At 39.1% G+C, this 24,728-nt stretch overlaps 1 protein-coding gene across 2 annotated transcripts; it reads left to right on the top strand.

Moving 5' to 3' along the window:
• Nucleotides 1-5,524: 5,524 nt before the first annotated feature.
• LOC137646063 (trypsin-4-like) lies at nt 5,525-21,020 on the top strand. 2 transcript variants are annotated; one of them, XM_068379222.1, is made up of 4 exons: nt 5,525-5,749; nt 13,873-14,011; nt 20,342-20,471; nt 20,848-21,020. In XM_068379222.1, exons 2-4 carry the CDS (start codon nt 13,967-13,969, stop codon nt 20,904-20,906), a joined length of 234 nt encoding a protein of 77 aa, XP_068235323.1. In that variant the 5' UTR covers nt 5,525-5,749; nt 13,873-13,966; the 3' UTR covers nt 20,907-21,020. The 2 variants fall into 2 exon arrangements, with proteins under 2 accessions (XP_068235323.1, XP_068235324.1); XM_068379223.1 differs by lacking the exon at nt 5,525-5,749 and adding an exon at nt 13,327-13,636.
• The last annotated feature ends 3,708 nt before the right edge of the window (nt 21,021-24,728 follow it).

Here is a 24,728-nt window from a genome sequence, read left to right as displayed (position 1 = left end):
GGGAATTACTATTCGGCTACCATATAGGACAAGGTCATCATCGGTATATAAATCCTCCCTTATTTTCCAATAGGGTAGTAGGTCATTGTGGAGATTGTAACGGTGACTGGGGAATCCGTTGGCAACGTTCTGGAGGAGTCTTGTGTACGAGGGGTCCTCACGTGCTGCGGTGCGAATCTCTTCCAAGATAAGATCTTGTGTATCTGATGTCTTCGCTTCTGAAATTGCATCCACAGTCTTGGCTACAACACTCCTGAGGGAAAGATGGGTTTCACTATTTAACATATCTTCAGGCGTTGGGTGGCTCACCGGGGAACGTGAAAGGGCATCAGGGATGCAATGTTCCTTGCCTTTACGCCATACTGCAGTGAAGATATAGGGTGAAATTTTCTCTTTCAGACGCTGAATACGTGTGTTTTCTATTGCATCCAATGTATATGTATTCAAGATGGGTATCAGGGGTCTATGGTCAGTCACCAATGTGAAATGGGGCAATCCAAGTAAGTAATGGCGACATTTATTCATAGCCCAAACTGAAGCTAAACATTCTAGCTCAATGGTGGCCCACCTAGTTTCTGCATCGGCCAAAAATCTTGAACCACACTGGACCATGCGGAAACGGCCTTCTCCATGGTCTTGTAGAAGTGCGTATCCTAAACCATATAAACGAGAAGCATCCGTTTGTAATACGGTGGGGCAGGTAGGGTCGAAATGAGCCAGCACAGGTGGCTGAGAGAGAGCCTTTTTAACACTGGCAAATGCGGCATCATGATCTGCTGTCCACGTGAAGGATCTCTTAGGGCTCATTAGCGGCCGAAGCGGATCTGCTGCAGCTGCAAGATTGGGGGAAAATTCTGTTAATTGGTTAGTAAGGCCCATGAATGACCTTAAATCTGTCAGATTTGCTGGCTTTGGGAACTCTGATATAGCTCGAACTTTCTCCTTGTCGGCTGCAATTCCATTTTCAGATAATGTATACCCACAAAAAGATACAGTAGGGCTAGCAATAACAAACTTTTCTGCATTTAAAGTAATACCGTGAGTCCTACAGCGAGACAAAACTTTGTTGAGCCTGCATAAGTGAGAATAATAATCCTTATCATATACAAGGATATCATCCACAACCTTGACACAATGTTGGACCCCTTGAAGAGCAATATCACCTCTCCTGCAGTAGGCATCTCCTGAAGCGCTGAATCCCATGGGTGAACGACGATAGCGATACCGACCGTAGGGCGTGATTAATGTTGTAAGGGCTTGGTCTTCCTCTGCTAGTGGGATCTGCCAGTACCCACACAATGCATCCATGGTGGAGAAATACCTTGAATTAGGATCAATACTCCTGATTGCACTAAATGGTGAAGGATGTGCAGGCCTTAAAACCTGTGAATTTAACTTGCTTAAATCTGTGGTGACACGAACACCACCTGTAGGTTTGGCCACGACCACTAAGGGGTGACACCATGGGGATGGCTGATCCCCAACAGGTTCAATGATGCCTTGTGCTACCATTGTCTCCAACTCGGTCTTGACGTCCTCTTGAAAAGCTAGTGGTATAAGACGTGGAGTGTAGATAGCAAAGGGTTTCACATCCTCTTTCAGGTGAATACGCATAGGTGGTCCAGTCATTGGCTTGAGTTGTGCTCCTTGATGAAACTGCTCCTTTGTCATTAGCACATCGCTATATTCCTTTAGAAAGTATTGCCTGGCTTCCTCAGGTGAGGATGTGGCTGGAGGCGGAGGCACAGACATTTTTTCACATGTATTAACTTGGCTGACTGGGATCTGACTGGTTCCTGCTGAAGTCCTGCTAATTTTCCTCTCTTGCATTTGACGTGGGAAGTCCCAGGGAATGATCCTTAGGTGGCGGAGGGCATCATAACACAGTAATGGTGTTGGGAGAGAACTAAGAACATCAATATACCCCTTGTATGAGATATCACCATAAGTCATGACGGCCTCCATTGATCCCAAGACGTTACCTTCCATGGGTGATCCATCGGCGTTGGAAAACTGCAACTCAGGGGGCGGAGACAATTCCTTGACATCAATGCCCAATGCTTGTAAATGTTGCACTCCAAAAACAGTGGTATCTGCACCAGTATCAGGGATAACATTGATCTTCCCTGATTTACTGCCATATGTGACATGTAAATTGATAGGTGGTGAGGGACAGCTTAGGGGACGTAAATTAACTGAACGTATGGCTGGAGAAGATATCTTGACGGTGTTCAATTTGGTTTCCTTTAAATCTTTCGACTCCCTTGGTCCCTTTGTCTTTTTCTGTGCACAACAAACATCATAGTGGCCAAATTTATGGCAAATTCGGCACTCCTTAGCCAATGCTGGGCATGCGGCAGTATACGGGAAATGGCCAGTTTTAGCACAGTTCCTGCACTTGTGAGATACTGCCTTACATGTGTCACTATTATGCTGTTGACCACAATTCTTGCATCTGCTGCTTGAAGAAGTAGTTTTCTCCTGCGGATGATTTTTCTTAGGTTGCTCCGGCTTAGCAAATGCCTTCTTTAACTTCTTGTAGTTTGACACTGCACGCACTGAAGTCTGTGGAGCTTTAAGCTCTGTCGTTGTCTTCTTTGCAGCCTCAAAAGCCCTGCAAGTCAGCTTCACTTCCTCAAGTGTTGTTGTTGTAGGCATACTAATGAGCTTCTTGGTGAGTTCTTCATTCCTTATGCCAACCAAAATAGCATGTTTTATTTGGGCCTCCACACAGTTAACGCCTTTACATAAATCAACCTCCTCTGAAAGCTGTTGTAAACGAACGAAAAAATCTGTTAATGACTCGCCTTCTGCTTGCTTGCATTGAGTAAAAGCTAACCGACGAAGTGCTTCATTCTGCTGACCCTTTATATAAGTTTCGATATGAGATAAAACATCATCCAAAAGCATAGTTGAGTCTGGTGGAATACCCAAATTGTGTTCTAATAAGCGTCTCATCTCAACACTGAGACATGCCCTTAGCTGTATCAACTGCTTAGGTTGAGGTAAATTATCCAAATCTACCGTAACAGCATAATCCTTCCATCTCTGCTTCCATTCTGTGTATTGCCTATAGTTAACATCATGGGTTAATTGTGGAGGCAAATTTACTGTCACCTTAGGTGTCTGCACAGCTGAATTAGGCACTTAGAGAACACTGGCAGACGATGGTGCTGGGGTAGGGGGCCCTATACCACTTGCTTGGGGTAGGGTATGCCTGGGACCAGTCATAGCTTCAATTAATGCTTTGAATTCTTCCTGATGTCTGAAATTGTCTTCTTTTCTTCTTTCTTCATCCTGTTTTCTTCTTTCTTCATCTTTTTTATCCATGTATTCAAACATTTTGCTGACAAAATCCATGGTTGAAGGGGTTGATGAAGGAGAAATAGATCTTGAATGCGTTGGAGATGACGTCATGTCAGTTGGGGTTGGGGATGATGGGGGAGAAACCTCAGAAGTCTTTGGTCTCCTTCCTTTATCGTGTTTCGGCGGCATAAATAGAAAAATCTCACGAAATCCAAGAGAAAATATCACTCAATGCCGTCAGTGGTAACGTCACAATGACGTCACAAACGGTAGCCAATCACCGAGTACAATAGCTCGAGGCAACAGAGCTATGCTGTATCTGGTAACACTGTGACTGCCGTGGCTGTTGCATGCACAGCGAGGCTGCGAGAGCCGTTAGCCCGTTAGTCTCCCCTCGAACGCAGCTGAGTATGAATGTGACGCTCTTGTTCCGGCCTCTGCAGATGGCCGACGCACATTAGCCCTAAACTCAGATTGCTAGAATAAACACAGCCCTATATAGAGTCACTGTAATCACAAAACAAAGTCACTGCCAGTGTATACATCGAAACGAAGTTATGGTTCACAACTGCTAACGAACTTGGTTACGATGAACACAAACACTTCTTGCATTGTCCAGGCCGGTTGGATAAGTTCACTAAATGATCAAAATTCACTTATGGCAAATCAATCACTGCGCCATCTTAGTTATTATTAGATATAAAATAAATAAGGTTTTCACAGAAACACTTTCGTAAGTTCTTAAGCCATATAATAAGTGAAAGTAATCAAAATAAACGTAATACACTGGAGGAGCTGTGAACAGTGGCGGGCTACGGGAAAGACTGATTGCAATAATACCAGATAATTAAAATATGAAATGCATGCCACATGAGATGATATAAATGCTACATAGTATTCCCTATGCTCCATTAAACACGAATACTTGCATACATGTATTCCTAACACAACATATATGCTAAATGTGTATTAGCAATAAAGGTACATATAACAATGATAATCATATATATGTAAATAATTATAATGATAATCCATCATGGACTAATAGAGTATGCTTAGAAATGAATAAGTTTCATTGGTATCATCCCAAGGCTTCATATATATATATATATATATATATATATATATATATATATATATATATATATATATATATATATATATATATATGTATATATATATATGTATATATATATATATATATATATATATATATATATATATAATATATATATTGTATATATATATATATATATATACATATATATACAAATACATATACAGTATATATATATATATATATATATATATATATATATATATATATATATATATATATATATATATATATATATATATATATATATATACCCGCACCAGTTAGTGTGGTGATGAAAACTAGCCAAAACCTGAGACATAAATAAGGACATGTCTGAGGCCTTTGTCCTGTAGTGGACCGGAAACAGCTGCATTTGTTGTTGTTGTTGTTGTTGGGATTTGCAACGTCATGTTAAAAACAGCGCACCACATTCTCATCTATTTTCTCATCAATAATTATCCGTGAAAACCGGAATAGAGTAAAAGCCTTTAATAGCCTTATCATTGAACTTTCTTAATAAAATATATTCGAACGACAAAACACCATCCGTTTTAAAATAAAGCTGATTAAAAAATTGTCTAAGCGAAATAAAATGAGCAAAGCAAATCTCATTAGGTTGCTGTGTTGATTCTCATCACCACTACGTCTTTCCAAGAAAATTATATAAAAATGGTAATATTTTAAAATGTAAATTATATAATAAGCTCACGAGTCTGTCCGCTAATTCCTTGTTCATTATTTCGCTCAAATAAGACAGAATTCGAATCTATCCCCAGCCACCACCCAAACCCCTCAGTCTAGGTATCGCTAGAACGTGCCAACCACGGGGTAAAAACCACGCAACCTTGGGTCTTTCCTTATATTTTCTTCAATTTCTCATGAATAATTAACATTTCTAGGGACAAGAACTTCCACCTCTCTCTAAACTGAACCGAACAAAGAAGAAGAGTGAATCTTTCTGCGAACAGATAAAAAGGTTCCCAAACCCCTCGGTCTAGGTATCCACGGGGTAAAAACCACGCAACCTTGGGTTTATCCTTATATTTTCTTCAATTTCTCGAGAATCATTAACATTTCTTAGGACAAGAACTTACACCTCTCTCAAAACTGAAACGAACATCGAAGTGTGAATCTTTCAACGAACAGATTAAAAAGGTTTCGAAGACCCGCACCAAGGAAGCGGTTAACAAGGGCGTTTTCGTAGACCGTTGCCAAAGATGCGAGTCGAACATTTCCGACAGCAGATTGATGTTTTATTCAGTGATCATTCTTTTGTTTATTCTGGAGACTGACAGCATGTGGACTGCAAGATGCAACTTTCCAAGGCAATGCTTTTATGTTACAGTAAGTGAATGGTATTTCTGTTTACTTTTTATATACCCTACGTACATACACACAAACACATACACACACACACACACACATATATATATATATATATATATATATATATATATATATATATATATATATATATATATATATATGTGTGAATATATATAAATATATATATATATATATATATATATATATATATATATATATATATATATATATGTGAATATATGAATATATATAAATATATATATATATATAGATATATATATATATATATATATATATATATATATATATATATATATATATATAAATATATATATATAAGTATGCATATATATATAAGTATATATATATATATATATATATATATATATATATATTATATAAATATATACATAATATATATATATATATATATATATATATATACATGATATATATATATATATATATATATATATATATATATATATATATATATATATATATATATATATCCTCCAGATAGTTTTCAGAATAACAGGATATTGCATTAAAGTTTCTCTATATATTATTTGGTGTCGACACGGTTTTCGATTCTTCAGGACTACACTGGCTGATTGAATTACACTTTAATATATAGGCTATAATGGTGAAAATGTTGATGGCCAACATTGACAAAAATTGAAAAATTTAAACTTTAGATTCTTGAAAATGTAAAGATGAAATTTAAGATTAATTTCTAAACACGTGTAATATTTTTTCACAAGGCTTCACGACCGATCTTGCATGTCCTCCACTGTTTCGCTGAAGTTTACATTTCCACTTTTTGCAGTCAGATTGACATTAGTTCTCGACGAAAGTCATGTCATATTCAAAGCAGACTAATTCGTGAAGCTTACACGCTCCATCAGAAAGTAGATGTTATTCTGAAAACTATCAGCAGGACAGTTATTATTATTAATTGCTAAGCTACAGCCCTATGTTGGAAAAGCAGGATGCTATAAGCTAAGGGGCCCCAACATGGAAAATAGCCCAGTGAGGAAAGGAAACAAGGTAAAATAAAATATAAACTATTAATACTTTATCAAAATAAGAGGAATAGAAATTAGAAAGAATAGTGTGCCCGAGTGTACCCTCAAGCAAGAGTTCGTCCGGAGAAAAGCTATCTTCCAGTTTTGAACGCCACCAAAGACATTCCCTATTCATTATAAACGGTAACATGCCTAAGTAATATATATATATATATATATATATATATATATATATATATATATATATATATATATATATATATATTATGTATATATATATATATATATATGTATATATATATATATGTATATATATATATATATATATATATATATATATATATATATATATATATATTATATGTGTGTGTCTGTATTTTGCTAATACAAAAGCATTTTAGAAACCTTAATTTATTTATAACCAATTCAGTATTACTGAATATCAATTAATACTTCAGATAATTGTCTTCTGTGAACTATCAATTAAACGAAATTAAAAATGTGAAAGCCATTAAAGATTTAAAGATAAAATTGGAACCGACGAACAAATTATAGTAAGAAAAAACAGCATTCTTAGAAAAGTGATATCCTTGACTTGATGGATTTTGTGATTGAGTTTATAGCAAAGAATCAACATCGTCAGTATGTTTTTGGTAAATTAAACCAAGTAGGCCTACCGGTGTTGATAGTCATTGTGTACAAATTTGAATTTGTCATATGAAAATCGTTCAATTTTTTCTATTTTTGGCTGCCATTTGCTGTCAGATACGCGGAAATTGCGACAGTGCCATTTCAAACGCACCCCCCCCCCAACTGGTAAAAAACGTTCCTACGCCATTGATTTAGGCGTCCCTTATTTAAATTTTCAGAATCTCGTCACCCTGCTTACGTCCTGTTGCTTTTATTGTTATATGATTTTTGAGAAAACATTGAAATACTGTTAACCCACAAAATAAAATAAATTGAGATGGATTATAAGCAGCTTGTTGCATATGCTTTTTGCCTTTATTTTATTAAAAACACTGACGCGTTCTCGTACGGCCACACGAGATACAAAACAGTGACGGTAAATTTCAAATTTTATCACACCCGTTTAAAACTGCCTTACATCCTGTTCCTCTCATGGCAGATCTTGTTATTAATGACTATATAACAAGTGAAGTAGCAATGCAATAAGTTTAGTTTACGGCATTTGCCCAAGATATTCAAACATACCAAACTGGAATTACCGGCTTCTGTACATAAACAGACTACTAAAGCAGTTATAAAGCACAGAATCTTTATATTCCATCCATATACCAAGGCACTTCCCCCAATTTTGGGGGGTAGCCGACACCAACAATGAAACAAAACAAAAAGGGGACCTCTACTCTCTATGTTCCTTCAGCCTAATCAGGGACTCAACCGAGTTCAGCTGGTACTGCTAGGGTGCCACAGCCCAACCTCCCACATTTCCACCACAGATGAAGCTTCATAATGCTGACTCCCCTACTGCTGCTACCTCCGCGGTCATCTAAGGCACCGGAGGAAGCAGCAGGGCCTACTGGAACTGCGTCACAATCACTCGCCATTCATTCCTATTTCTAGCACGCTCTCTTGCCTCTCTCACATCTATCCTCCTATCACCCAGAGCTTTCTTCACACCATCCATCCACCCAAACCTTGGCCTTCCTCTTGTACTTCTCCCATCAACTCTTGCATTCATCACCTTCTTTAGCAGACAACCATTTTCCATTCTCTCAACATGGCCAAACCACCTCAACACATTCATATCCACTCTAGCCGCTAACTCATTTCTTACACCCGTTCTCTCCCTCACCACTTCGTTCCTAACCCTATCTACTCGAGATACACCAGCCATACTCCTTAGACACTTCATCTCAAACACATTCAATTTCTGTCTCTCCATCACTTTCATTCCCCACAACTCCGATCCATACATCACAGTTGGTACAATCACTTTCTCATATAGAACTCTCTTTACATTCATGCCCAACCCTCTATTTTTTACTACTCCCTTAACTGCCCCCAACACTTTGCAACCTTCATTCACTCTCTGACGTACATCTGCTTCCACTCCACCATTTGCTGCAACAATAGACCCCAAGTACTTAAACTGATCCACCTCCTCAAGTAACTCTCCATTCAACATGACATTCAACCTTGCACCACCTTCCCTTCTCGTACATCTCATAACCTTACTCTCACCTACATTAACTCTCAACTTCCTTTTCTCACACACCTTTCCAAATTCTGTCACTAGTCGGTCAAGCTTCTCTTCTGTGTCTGCTACCAGTACAGTATCATCCGCAAACAACAACTGATTTACCTCCCATTCATGGTCATTCTCACCTACCAGTTTTAATCCTCGTCCAAGCACTCGAGCATTCACCTCTCTCACCACTCAATCAACATATAAGTTAAACAACCACGGCGACATCACACATCCCTGTCTCAGCCCCACTCTCACCGGAAACCAATCACTCACTTCATTTCCTATTCTAACACATACTTTACTACCTTTGTAGAAACTTTTCACTGCTTGCAACAACCTTCCACCAACTCAATATAACCTCATCACATTCCACATTGCTTCCCTATCAACTCTATCATATGCTTTCTCCAGATCCATAAACGCAACATACACCTCCTTACCTTTTGCTAAATATTTCTCGCATATCTGCCTAACTGTAAAAATCTGATTCATACAACCCCTACCTCTTCTAAAACCACCCTGTACTTCTAAGATTGCATTCTCTGTTTTGTCCTTAATCCTATTAATCAGTACTCTACCATACACTTTTCCAACTACACTCAACAAACTAATACCTCTTGAATTACAACACTCATGCACATCTCCCTTACCCTTATATAGTGGTACAATACATGCACAAACCCAATCTATTGGTACCATTGACAACACAAAACACATATTAAACAATCTCACCAACCATTCAAGTACAGTCACACCCCCTTCCTTCAACATCTCAGCTTTATATTACTACTGTAAATCCAATAAGTAAATTATGTATATCTCTTACCCTGCATGGTACCCGGTATGAAAAACAATATTAGAGGATAAAACACTAATCACACATGGAGCATTGCCAGAGGCTATTGCTCGGATGAAGACAGATTGCAGACTGAGACTCTTGCTTGGACCAACCGACGCCGGCTATTACGTCATAGCTCTACAACCCACTGGTTCGGCAATTTGTGGGAGAGAGTGGTTTCTGAGTGTACCTCTTGGGTTACCCCCACTCACCAGAGTATGACTATTCCTTGCTCTTTATTACATAGGGGATATGTTTATCATATAGGGGATATCATATGATATAACTGCAACTAAATTGTTAAAAGAAATAAATTCCTAAAACTGGGATTAGCCTATTTAAATACACCACAATCATTTAAAAGAATTCTTCCATTTAACACTTACACTACTGAATATATTTAATACCAACATCGACCATTAGCCAAAAAAAAAAAAGTTACCTGTACACATAAAACGTTGAAAAAACATAAAAGATATTCATTAGATAAACAGGTTTTCAAATAAAATTGAATTTGGGCACTCTCTAAACGTATATGAATGGATCAAATTGGGGTTTAGTTAGTTTTCTAGTCATATATATAAAGGCTATTGCAATTTCTAAGCATTAATCATATTCATATTTCGTTTTATAATAAGAAAGCCTATTGGTAGGCCTAACACTGAATAAAAAAAGCTAGAAAATGTAGTAACCAAACGTTAAATGAAGTAGAAAAAAATAATCTTCCTATCTTTACGATAATTTGATTTTATGGTAATCCTTCTTTTTGTTGACAAAGAGAACTCGTTAATAATTACTTCCGCCAACGACGTTGGAAGGAGGCTATGGTTTCGCCCCTGTTTGTGTGTTTGTTTGTGAACAGCTTCCCGGTCACACTTTTAATCGTAGAGTAATGAAACTTGCATGAATTAACTGTTATGTAAAAAGCTAGAAATTATTAAATTTTGGAAGGTCAAGGTCGAAGATCAAGGTCACGGTCAAGCGAAATGACCAATTCATGTAATCAGCCATAATTTGGACATCGTTGTCACAGAGACTTCAAACTTGGTTCATAACTGAGTGTATGAAAATACACGCCAATTAATACACGCAAAGGTCAAGGTCAGGCAAAAGGTCGAGAAATAAGCAGTCACGCCCTGGTGATAGGTATTACCCCGAGAGGAACACTCAGAAACCACAATATCCCATAAATTTCCAAAACTGCCGTGTTGTAGGTAGGAAAAGGGGAGGGGTGGGAAGGTTTGAATATGTGTGTCCGTACGTATGCATATCCATCTAAATATTTAGCGTTTTATTAACGGGTCGTGTACACTAGTACCTAAATATTGGTGTGTTGGTTCCGAATTTATCAGACAGTTGTCTTACACTAGGTCTATAGAGTAAATACCTTGGTTTTGCACACCTTGGGAGATGGATGCTCTCTCTCTCTCTCTCTCTCTCTCGTTTGTTGCACAACAGCCCTCCGTTGGGTGCTCTTTCTCAAAGCCAGCAGTATTTTTGGCTCTATAATACGTATTTTCTTTAAGCCCCGCTTCCTTAAGCCCGCTTCTACCCAAGGCTTTCTCATTTCATGTAGGCCTAACGGTGTTGTAAGATAAAAAATTGTTAAGACTCAGGACACACTAAAGTAGGAAGAGAATACCAGCGCTGGACATTGGTGGAGCAAAACAGTCCGAACCTTCCATTAAGGAGATTTCCTATTTCTAGAAAATAAAGTTGGAAAGATACATAATAGGTATTACCAGGCTGTATGATAGGACAGTTTAGCAGAATGAAGGAAAAAATAATACCAATAGAAAATGGGCAGCAGAATATCTTTGAGTAGGCCGACGGCAAGAGAAAAGGCACGGAAGAGTCATGGACCAAAGAAATGAGACTAAGAGAAACTCTTTGAAACTTGGAGGAATATAACAGCATCTAAAAAGGGCACCAAATGTTTTGAGTGGAAATTCATCAATTTGAGCTATTTTATTTTGTTAAGACAACTTTCACCTTTTATAATACCTTAAGAATCAAAGCAATGTCTGCTATTATCTCATGAAGTAGACCTATGGGTTTCAACCCTTCCACAAACAAAGGAAGGTCGTAGTCCAGTGGACATTTATTATGACTTGTGAATTCAAGAAACAACAAAGTGTGAGTAGTCAGCGATATCACTGAGGCCCCATTACCATGAAATGTTGATAGAAATGATATATTCAATTATACTTTCATCAGAAAAGAGTAAGGACTTGGATTGGAAGAGAGAAAAAGATTTAAGTACAAACTGTATTTTGCAGAATTGAATTTCATCAAGGTATGGGGTTCCTATTTAGATAGTCTCACAAGATCAGCAGATGAGGTGAATTTAGAAGGCCTATAGATATTTGAATTATCTCCAAAAATCTAAGTGGGAGAAAAAGTGGATTAAAAAATATTAATCCTAGGAAGAGGAATAAAGTTATGGAGGAATTAATTGTAACATATAGCAAGTCTATAGACATGGGAGAAGAGAGGAGACGTAACACGAGAGAAAACCAGTTTATCTACAAACTTCTTGTGGTATGGGGTAGGACTTTAGTTCATACGCAGTCATATTATTATTTAATGATTTTGGAAATTGTGGATCTTATGATTAAAGACTGTGTTAAGGAACGACGATTTTTAAAGGAACATAAATATTGTAATTGTTTAGAAAAGAGTAAGCTAAACACTGAGAGTGAATACATGTAACCTTTTAACAAAATGGGCAAGTTCAAAGTCCAACAAGAAAATAAAAAAGAAAGAAATTTAGGCATGAATTTCTTAAGAAGTCCATTGGCAAATGGGCAGAAACTATTTTCAGAAAGAGAAGCATGGCTTGATAACAATGGTCAAGGCAATAAGAATATACTGTCAAAGTAACAATTTTTCCTAGAAAAATCTAAAGAAAATAGCATTTAAGTCAATTTGCTGGAAACTCAAACAACATAGCTGACTTCATGAGGAGAAAATTATTGGAGAGGCGAAAGATACACGAGATTTATTCAGATTTAACGGAGGGAAGTTTTATTTTGAAGTAGTTCAAGGGTATGAGCTTAAGAAATAAATGAAGGTATTATTGTGTATTCGTGGTTGATGGGAATATAATTTAGGTTTTGAATATTCTATCCATTTCATTATCAAATAAGGACCACATTATCCTATTACATCTGTGCAGTGTATATTGAAGAATCCGGAGAAGGAAACCCCAGCATGTAGGTGAAGAGTTAGGAATGACTCATATAAAGAAATAAGGTAGATGAAGAAAGAGTAAAACTTCCATAATAGGGAAAACAATAACACCAGGAATTAAGCAGATGTTTGAGGAAGAGTTTCGGTGGTTCAAGATCCACAAGTCTAGTTATGATACTTGCATTGGCGTTATTCTTAAAACCGAATCATCTGTGTAGGCTGTAGCGATAGTCTTTAAGATCAGCATAGAATACATCACTGGGCAACTGGGTTCGAGAGGGGAGAAGATTGAAAACGGTAATGCTAATCAGTGTTACACGGAGGGTAGAATCCACACCAGACCGTAAGCAGTAGAGAAGCAAAAGGAAGGGTTTAACCTTAACAATTACCCTATTGCCTTAATTTTTCTGATTGAAATCATCCCCACAGCTTTTGTCATCATTATGAAATAATCATTATTGGAATTACATTAAAGCAAAAGAGGGTGTGTTCATTATGCCATGTATAAGGAAAGTCGAGAATGTGAAGAAACTTTGCCAGGCTAAACCCTCCAGTGGCGGTGGAGACTAAGGTGAACATTTCATACCAGGAGGAAAAGCCAAATTCCTGCTGGGTTGGCCCTGCTTAAAATGGTACTAAAAGTCTCTGGTGGTTGCATTCTAATGGGGGGTTGACTTGGCCAACCAATTTCTTGATTTGTTGAAAATTTGATTAACCAATATAGAATAAATAATAAGTATGCTAGGACAAATTGATTCTGATTATTTTTATTATTTGGTCACGTATGTGATCTCTCCCTTTTGTATTTTGTACAGATTTTTTTTTTATACAAGTGCAGTATTAAACGTATAACCATTTTTCTTTACAGGTGGTAGTCAACCTAATGTACTTTATGAAGTGGATGTTCCAACAATGTCCAACTCAAGGTGTCAACAGTTTTAGGAAGCGCAGTCACAAGTAACATGATCTGTGCTGGACTGGATGCCGGCGGAAAAGATTCTTGTCAGGTTTGTTGAGTCACAATTACATTATAAAATTCAGCTTGATTTGTTATCTACACATTTTACATACATTGTTTAAAGACATACCCAAGAACTTATGTGACTTGAATGCTCCCAGTTAAAAATGGTTTTATTCTTCAGACAAAATTATAAGGATTGACAAAATTTATGCAAAAATTGCAAACAGCCGCAGACTACTTTAGGAGTACAGAGAGAGCTTTGGCAAAATCAGAGATACAGATATATGGGAAAGTATAGATAGACGGAAGATTGAGAAGAAAGTTGAGTGTTTTATCAGAATCAGACAACAGCCTCCGCACTACTTATGACAATGGTCTTTCTTATAAACCAGAAAATGTCCCAACTGTAGATATATAAAATGTGAGACCGTTACATTAACTGACGTTAACATATTATCATACCTAAAGCAATGTATGATGTTTCCCATTTATTATGTGTCTCATTTATTATATGTCTCTTGTAAATAAATACACCCCCTATGTATTCATGTGTATATGCATCATATTATAATGTTATTATGCATAGATGTCTATTTCATTATTAAGTTTGGCAACGCCCCGAAGACATGGCAACAATGTACTTCCCAGCCTTGGGGCATCACACACTGTGCTTGTATTGTCGTTCGTCACCCAAGGCATACGTAATTCCTGCCTATTGTTATTTGATTCGTGTATTGCACCTTCTCAATAGAACTTACATTAATTTCAAGATTGTGTTTCCTTCCCAACCTCCCAGGAACACCCCCAACATGGCGCAGTGAGCATTTTGTGAGAAGAGAGTGCTTTTACAAGTTTTTCAAGCAACACAAGACGACGATTACAGCCGCCATTACTCTCCCCGTGAATCTCCATGGATTTATTGTGCAGTTCATGTGCATTTAAGTGTAGTGTTCGTTGCCAATAGTGACTTATAAGCGGACCCTTTTAGTGCAGTGTGCCTTAGTGACTGTTAAGTGACCTCTTCATGTGCTGTGTCCCGTAATTAACTACAAGAACAAGTTTAGCACATAATTTCACTTGACCGGCACACTGACACCTACCCACTTCGAACGCTTCCGGGCAACTGACCGTGACGTCACCGAGGGGAGTGACTACTGTCCATCGAACAGACTCCTCCCCCTCCCTACCTGAACCGTACCGCTACACTTAGTTAATATGCACATATTCGTAAGAATGATATTATTTCTGAATCTTTTGGAAAATTAAACTTTTATTTCTTACATAATTCTTCTTGATATATTAATGTTTTTACAATAAACAATGTCGGAATCGGAATTTCACGAGGAATCTTCTGATATACGAGAAGCAGAGGTAGAGGAAGGATTTAATCCTAATGTTGGAGCTCTCGGTGGATTAATTGGGGAGGAAGTATACCAGTTGCCACCGCCACTCACCCCACATTATACAACTCCTCCATCAGCTTCAGGAGGCAATTTTCTTCATTTCATCAAGTACCTTGAACAATGTCGAATACAAGAGGATGCAAGAAGGCGCCAAGAAGAGGATTTTCGACGCAGAGAAGACAAACAACGTCGACAGGAAGAAAGTGCTCGCTTTACAGCGTTGTTGCAGAGGTTGCTTCCTGTTACCTCCCAACCTGATAGCACACATAGCCTTTCAGTCAATACATCGTCTACATCGTCAGTACCTACTGTTTCATCTTCAAGTTTATCAGTAATACCTGCCCCTCAAAAAGCTATCACCCAGAACCCGCCTCCTCTTCAAGCAGATGCCAGTTTTCAAGTTTTTCGAGAATGGAGACGTCGATGGGAAGATTATTCTATCATGGTGGATTTATCCAAGCTACCTAGAGAGAAGCAACTCATTCAGCTTAGAATGTGCCTCACTCTTGAGACGCAGAGGATCTTGGAGCACACCCTGGATATTCCACCCAACACAGCCAAGACAGTAGAAGAGGTCTTAGATGAGCTGCAGGATCACGTGAAAAGTCTACGCAACGAAGCCCTACGTCGAAGAGAACTCTTAAGTTGTAAGCAGTTTGAGGGAGAATCTTTTTCAGATTTTTACGTGCGACTTAAGCATATAGCTGAAGAGGTGGACGTCTGTCCGGGGAATTCATCAGTGTGTGAAGAAACTCAAATGAAGATGATAATTCTCATGGGTATCAGGGATGGAGAACTCGTCCAAAAACTCATCTCTCTTGATGCAACAGCTTCACTACAGGAGGTGGTCAATACTTGTCGCTCATATGAGGCAGCCAGGAAGGCTACTTCTGCCATTCGAGCACCAACCTCCCAGCTACGTGTTGTTTCAACGTACAAGAAACAGAAGGGAGGTGGTAAAAATCATTCTTCAACCCCACCACCCAAACCAGCCACTCCATGCCAGTGTTGTGCACGTACCCACCATTCTTCCGAAGTTTGCCCAGCCCTAGAAAGCAGCTGCAAGAACTGCGGTCGACGAGGTCACTGGGACAGGACTCCAAAGTGCCCAGCCAACGCAGCACAGTGCCGAGTTTGTAACCGTGGGACATTACGATAAATACTGTAAGACAAAGAGAAATGACAGTACACAGGGTGGCTCTTCAAGTGACAAAACTACCCCATCGTCAGGTAAATCAAAGGTCGTAAAGAAGTCCAGCTGTCGTCGAGTCGAAACTTTCGGCAAGTCGCCTAAGCCTGTCTGTGTTCTTCTAACATATGGAGATGTTACATCCCGAATTCAGATGTTACCTGACACAGGCGCCGAAGTCTCCGTGGTAGGACCCCAGCATCTTGACCTACTGAAGATACCTAGGAGTAGTTTGAAGCCATTTCCTACAACTGTAACTCTAACTGCCGACGGTTCAGCCATGACACCTGCTTTGGGTACCTTCCAAGCCACTCTTACTCTGGGTAAGCAGTCCTGTTCTGCTGTTATACAGGTTCATGACGGTGTTCAAACACCATTGCTGTCTTACAGCCACTGTAAGGAATTAGCAATTATTTCTCCTGACTTTCCCAAGCCAATATTGGAAGTTAAGCATGTCAAAAGATGCAAGGAATTGCCCCTTTCTGCTACCACATCCCCTACTGAGGCAAGAGAATTTTTTCTACGGGAGTTCAAGGATGTTCTCGTCACCAAAGAAGACCTCAAGACAACACCACTCCAGCCGATGACCGGTCCTCCAACCTCAAGGATGGTGCAGTACCCTTTGCTGTCCACACTCCACGCCAGATACCCTTTGCTTTCCGCGATCAAGTTAAGGAAGGACTCGCCTCCATGGTAACCCAAGGAATCATCAAGCCTGCCGGTGATGAACCTTCAGAATGGTGCCATCCACTCGTCGTAGTAGCTAAGGACTTAGGTGTCCGTATCACTGTTGACCTCACTAAGCTCAACAGCCAAGTGTCCCGACCAACCCACCCTTCTCCAACTCCGTTCGCTGCCATCCGTAGTGTTCATTCGAAGGCAAGGTATTTCACTACAGCAGATGCCTTATGTGGATATTGGCAGATGGCACTTGCTGAAGAGGACCAACACTTGACAACCTTCATTACACCGTACGGCAGTTTCAAGCATTGCAGAGGCCCAATGGGTTTTGCAGCTACAGGGGACGCCTTCTGTCTCCGTGGTGATATGGCTCTTCAAGGAATGCAGAACTGTGTAAAGGTCGTGGATGACATACTTCTTTCGGATGAAGATTACTTCACTCATCTTCAACAAATCTACGAGATGCTTCTTCGATGCCGTAAATTCAGGATTACTCTCAACAGAGACAAGTTTGTGGTTGCTGTATCTCAAGTGTCCTTTTGTGGATATCAGCTCTCAGAAGAGGGTATAGCAGCTGATCCTGGCAAAGTCAGTGCAATCCGGGACTTTCCAACACCGACCAATTTGACTGACCTTCGATCATTCATGGGCTTAGTGAACCAGTTGGCCGAATTTACCCCTGAGATTGCTGCTACAGCTCAGCCCCTACGACCTCTGATGAGCCCCAAGAGAGCATTCGTTTGGACTCCTGATCATGACGATGCATTACGTCGAGTCAAGGCCACCTTGGTAAGCCCCCTAGTCCTTGCCTCCTTTGAGCCTGCATTGCCGGTAATCCTCCAGACTGATGCCTCTCGCCTATATGGGATTGGATACGCCCTTCTACAGGACCATAGTAATGGCAGACTTCGTCTAGTTCAATGTGGCTCCCGCTTCCTCACAGATGCCGAGTCCCGCTACGCTACTATAGAGCTAGAATTGTTGGCTGTGGTGTGGGCTATGTCTAAGTGTAGATTGTATCTAGCTGGTCTTCAGCATTTTACCCTAATGACTGATCACCGGCCACTCATCCCAATTCTCAATCATTATACACTTGATGCAGTGGAGAATCCTCGCCTTCAGCGTCTCAAGGAAAAGATTTCTCCGTACCTATTCACAGCAGTGTGGCAAGCTGGAAAGCAGCTCAGCATTCCAGATGCCTTATCTCGAGCTCCAGTCAGTCAGCCTACTCCTGAAGATGATATCACTTGTGCTGATGTCGCAACACACGTCAGATATATCGTCAATGTCAATGCTGTCATCGCCGAAGAAGATTCTACGCCCCAAGATGCAGATAGGACACTTCAGGAACTCCGAGCTGCAGCAAGAGCTGATCCATCGTATACCCGTCTTGTGAATTGTGTGACTTCAGGATTTCCATCAAGCCGTTATAACCAACACCAGTCGTTACTCCCTTTCTGGAAATTAAGGGAAAACCTCTCAACTGATGGTGATCTGGTTCTCTATGGAGCAAGAATTGTCGTCCCTGCTGCCCTCCGCCGTCGTACTCTCGCTCGTCTTCATGATAGCCATCGAGGAGTGGAAGCCACAAAGCGACGTGCAAGACAGACTGTTTTTTGGCCGGGAATTGATTCAGACATCACCAGTACTGTCAGAGCTTGTGAATCATGCCAAATGTTGCAGCCTAGCCTTCAGCAGGAACCCTTATTGAATGATGACCACCCTACGAGGCCTTTTGAGTCTGTCTCAGCTGACTTTTTCAGTGTCGCCGGGAAATCATTCCTAGTTGTAACCGACCGACTCTCTGGGTGGCCTGTTGTGGTACCATGTAAAGGAGACACTACTGCTTCCAACACCATACGTATCTTCTGTCGTTACTTCAGGGAAGTCGGTGTTCCCCTTCGTATCAGGACCGATGGTGGCCCTCAATTCGCCAGCAAAGACTTTCAAGATTTCATGATGAGATGGGGTGTCCACCATATCATGTCGTCACCACATTACCCACAGTCCAATGGCCATGCAGAAGCTTCTGTAAAAGCCATTAAGCACTTAATCCTCAAGACATCACCCTCTGGCAATATTGACTGCGAAGAATTTGATCGAGGCCTCTTGGAACTGCGTAATACTCCAAACTTCACAGGCCGCTCTCCAGCGCAGATTTTGTATGGCCGCCCACTCCGTACCTGCTCATCCACAGTCTTTTTCAGAGGAATGGCAGGCCAAGTCTGAGGACTGTGACCGCCGTGCAGCTGCCCGTGCTGATCAAGTAAAACTACAATACGATCAACACGCCCAGCCACTTCCCAAGTTGGAAATAGGTCAGACAGTAAGGATCCAAGACCCGACATCACATCGATGGGAAAAGGTTGGCGTTGTCATGGGTTTTGGCAAGTCACGGGACTATGAGGTGCGTCTTCCCAGTGGCCGAGTTTGGTGGCGTAACCGCTGCTTTCTACGTCCAGTGCCAACGCCTGAGGTTGACCCCCTCCCCCATTTTCCTGTGGCCCCTTGCACGGACATAGAAAGGTCCTTAGTCTCTAACCCCCAAGTGTTCCCACGCAGATCTCAAAGGCTCATTAGAAAGAGTTCGCTCGAGAATGGAACTACGAGCGCGAGGGGGGAGGGAGGTGTAGATATATAAAATGTGAGACCGTTACATTAACTGACGTTAACATATGATCATACCTAAAGCAATGTATGATGTTTCCCATTTATTATGTTTCCCATTTATTATGTGTCTCATTTATTATATGTCTCTTGTAAATAAATACACCCCCTATGTATTCATGTGTATATGCATCATATTATAATGTTATTATGCATAGATGTCTATTTCATTATTAAGTTTGGCAACGCCCCGAAGACATGGCAACAATGTACTTCCCAGCCTTGGGGCATCACACACTGTGCTTGTATTGTCGTTCGTCACCCAAGGCAGACGTAATTTCTGCCTATTGTTATTTGATTCGTGTATTGCACCTTCTCAATAGAACTTACATTAATTTCAAGATTGTTTCCTTCCCAACCTCCCAGGAACACCCCCAACACCAACCTCAAACGTAACTAGTTTCAGTAGAGTCGTGATAGAATTTTCCATTTTCAGGGTGATTCCGGTGGTCCACTTGTGACTGCAGGTAACACAGCTCAAAAATTCATGGTGGTGATTGGAGTGGTCTCTTGGGGCTATGGCTGCGCCCTGGCAAACAATCCTGGAGTTTACGCCAGAGTAGGCAGTAAGTGAATGATTTCCATAAGGAAAACTTTGATACTTGACTGATCAAAGGTTTAAAGAATGGAAATGTTTTCAAACCAAGTGAAGTTTTCAATGTCCAGCGTAAAGGTTGACACGAAAACAGGATGGTGTTCTTGTTTCCAATACTAAACAAATAAGAAACTAAAGTTATCATGTCAAAAGATTGACGACACCAAAGTGAGTTTCAAAACTAGAGATTTTGCCAAAGAGGGGAAACAAGATGTCAAAGATTATGGTAATAGAAAAAAATAAAAAGATGAACAACCAACGTAATCAATATGAAGCTTTGATCTATCTGGAGTTGTCTTTGCGAATCTTATGATGAATTGATTTTGCAAATGTGATATCTTTTTCAGACTATCTCTCTTGGATATCTACAAACATCGCAGGTTCTCAAACTTGCCCAAGGCCATAGAGGACACCGAATGGACCACATCAGACATTAATGAGATTACGTCAAGACAATCAGGCATTAATTTATTTTTTCTGATCATAGAATTACCATTTTTTTCTTTATAATGCTGTTAATTCATCCCTCTTTATGAACAATTGTGGTAAATTAAATATATTGGCATTTAAAAGCTTTGTTATTTATCCTTCTTACAAAAACAATACTGATTTCTAATTTGGTGACCCTGGGGTTCTCAACCTCAAAGGTGTCACTGAGACTGAGGGACTTTGTTAAACTTTCAGCAAAAGATTTCTATATTTTGAGGGAGTTTTCTTTATCAAGAGATTAAGACTAATGACCTGAGTTCATCTTAAAGGGAAAACTAACATTCTATCCCTTGTTAAACACACGAAGACTTAAGCTTCTTCAAAATAACACTTGATAAGAAATATTTGCAACAAGTTTGAACTTTCCTCAAATCTATGTTTACAATCTAATTTATTTCTATAGTACAAATTCATCATAGCTAATGATCGCAATTTTTCTTATAAATTATTCTTTATATTTTTTGTTCACGAAATGAATGAAAAACTAAACACCTTGATAAAACACTTTCAAGATCCCTTTCTCTTATGCACTGATGAGTGGCTTCATCTTTTCCTTATACATAGCTAAGATATAACATTTATCTTTTTCTTTTTTTTATATTTCAAGGGAGTCTTTTCTTATTTTCATTCAGTTTGCACATGTTTGCACTTGCTTATAAAACTTAAGTCAGAGGCCATAATCTCACAAGCCTCGAAAATTACTTGTTAATATCTTTCATTTTAAGACCAAGAAGCTTGAACTGCATCGTCCATATAAAAACAGAAAGGAGAACATGTGATGATGAAAGTGAAATCTGCAAGATGTTACAAGAAGGTTAATTAATTTTCCATTTGAATTTCTTCCATTTTCCCTGTGGTTTGTTACCGTTCATGGGACATGTTGGTCTTTGGGTCTTGCGGCCACGCTTGTGGAACTATGCAATCTGCCAGGCACTTCCGACTCATTATTGTTTTTAGCCATTGCAGTGTAATTCATATTAGTTTTTATAGCATAACTTCTGCTTGTGCATACACAAGTAGGGTAGAGGTCATCCCATCTCACTAGGGGATACTCAGTTTACCAATCATCTTATCCCTTCATTTATTGCATTCGGTACCGTACTTACACCATTGGAGGAATAAACTCAATTCCCGTAAAATCTCTGTTTAATTGTTCCAATGACAGCATTGGAAAAATTCAGTCCAATCTTCCTCCACCATCTCCGACTGGTCTATGCATTACAAAATCCACGAGGAGGATAAACAACATAGGTAACAACACATTCCCTTGGAGTACTCCGCTGTTCACTTGAAATTCATTTGATAAGACTCCATTAGCATTAACTTTGCACTTTCTATGCTCATGAATAGACTTAATCAAATTTATATATTTAAAATCTATCAAGAAGTTCTGACTTAATCCTGTCCATGGACAAATAAATGAATAAGTTAATTAACTAGAATCATGATCATCTCCAAAATTTGATGGGGTCACCCACGACCTAAGATCTACATGTGGTGAAAATTTCGTCAAAATACATCAAGTAGTTTTGACTTAATCCTGTCCACGGACAAATAAATTAATAAATTAATTAACTAAAATCCTGATCAGGATCCGGATCATCTTCAAAATTTAATGGAGTCGTCCATGACCTAAGATCTATGTGGTGGATATTTCATTAAAATCCTTCTTGTAGTTTTGACGTAATCCTTTTCACACAAACATGAAAAATGCAAATCCGGATCTAGAATCTGAATTCAGATCAGCTCCAAAGTTTAACGGGGTCGTCCATGTCCTAAGGTCTATCTTCAGTGAAAATTTCATCAAAATCTGCCAAGTCAATAAACCGACTCGATCGCAATACCTCCTTGGCGGAGGTAATAATCTTAATATTCATATAACTAACACAACTATCATCATTATATAAATTTGTCCATCCACAAATATAGGCTATAAGGAAGAAAATCTGCTGATGTTACCCCAAACTGCAACAGTTTTGGCGAATGAACCCGTTGCATGTCTAGATATAACATCCTGGTGCAACGCATCGTATTTCTTCCCCTAGCTCGTTCTTGACAACGTAAGGTATATATTAACTCGTATGTATTACGACCCAGTCGAGTTATCTATTCGTTAAAAAAATATGATTTTTCTTTAAAGACACGCACTCCTATCCGATAATATTACGTTCTGTAGGATTGTGTCTATGTTTAAACTTTATTCACAACATATAATGCGTTGTAGGTGCTTTGTGATTGGAAGTCTAAATAATTTTGTCGTATAAAACAGAATGATAGTCATTGTGTGTGTGTGGTGTGAGAGAGAGAGAGAGAGAGAGAGAGAGAGAGAGAGAGAGAGAGAGAGAGAGAGAGAGAGAAAATTTCCTGTCTTACGATGCATTTCCAGTGAACGTTGATTATCTTTATCATAACAGTAAACAAATAAACCTTAGATAAATTTTAAATATTGTTCATAAAAATTACAAAAAATAGTTATAATTCCTTACTCAAATCATTTGCAATGGTGACAACCAAAATATAAAAACTACCACAAAAAAAAAAAAAAAAAAAAAACCTGGCAAGGTAAAATAAAGACAAACTAAACAACATATCCTTGGACGATTGTTCATTATTAGTAAAACTCGTAGAGCAAACCATCAACTATTTTCATTCTGCCACGAGTTTGTCTTTTGTCACAATTGTTTAGGATAACATATACAAAGGCCTGAGTTTTATCAGTAAGTTTACATAGCTTCATTTACCATAAATTTGTAAGTCAACCTTCATTCAATCTTTCTTTAAACCAGTTCTATCACTGTTTTATCCTTTTGAAGGAATCTTCAATAAGCCGAATACACTTTTGGTATATCTTCCTAATAGTCATCTACTGAACCACAGTATCTCTGTAGGCATATAGCTACACCCTGAGGAACAACACCACCTCTAGAATGAAATTTTCAATCCCTACGATGAGTATCATCAGTTCCATTTCTTGAACCACATTTCACTGACCGGTGTAGCAATAAAGATGAAAGAATAGACTTGACTACATCCTTTCCTATTGATTTCCTGCACCACAACACACCTTACATGGCCAGAGAATGCCAGCAGACTGAACTGAAGCAGCGAGCTGCGAGCCTGAAGCCCTTGTACCACCTGTGTGTCACACGATCGTGCATAGTAACGACATTTCATTTTGTGTATGTATTATGCTTGTATCTTCGCTCTCCCCTCGCACTGATAAGGACCTGAAATAACATGTCTATTTTTCTCACCGTTAACTGTTAATCAGTGTCGGTTGAACATGAAATTTCCTGTTATGTCTTTTATGACTCTTTTTGCATGGAGTTTATGTATATATGTAAACGGATGTTTTGTAATAAAGATACTCATGTAATTACTGCAGTATGACAGTAAACAGTCGTTGTAATTTTCCTAATTACCAGTGTACTACAGCACATTAAAATACTTATTCCTGGGAGAGAGAGAGAGAGAGAGAGAGAGAGAGAGAGAGAGAGAGAGAGAGAGAGAGAGAGAGAGAGAGAGAGAGAGAGGTGGGGGGGTGGGGGTAATAATATTGGTAGTATAATATTTAAATGTACTGAGCTATATTATCATAACAGTACAGAATATTCAATGCTGCATTGTATCTCACATTCAAGGTACAACTGTATTTCTAAAGTGAATAATTACAATAGGAAAAATAAATTCTTAAAGAGTTTATATTCCTAATATCCGCGGTATTCCCTAATATCTGCGG

Source organism: Palaemon carinicauda, chromosome 8, assembly GCF_036898095.1.
Source record: "Palaemon carinicauda isolate YSFRI2023 chromosome 8, ASM3689809v2, whole genome shotgun sequence".
Lineage (NCBI taxonomy): Eukaryota > Metazoa > Arthropoda > Malacostraca > Decapoda > Palaemonidae > Palaemon > Palaemon carinicauda.
This window is presented reverse-complemented; position numbering and strand designations above follow the sequence as displayed.

What these genes read in the sequence shown, in the direction of transcription:
- LOC137646063 (XM_068379222.1), top strand. Translation starts at nt 13,967, where the DNA reads ATGATCTGTGCTGGACTGGATGCCGGCGGAAAAGATTCTTGTCAG. An exon ending in GCGGAAAAGATTCTTGTCAG is followed by an intron (nt 14,012 to 20,341) that starts GTTTGTTGAGTC and finishes TTCCATTTTCAG; the next exon opens with GGTGATTCCGGTGGTCCACT. An exon ending in AGTTTACGCCAGAGTAGGCA is followed by an intron (nt 20,472 to 20,847) that starts GTAAGTGAATGA and finishes TATCTTTTTCAG; the next exon opens with ACTATCTCTCTTGGATATCT.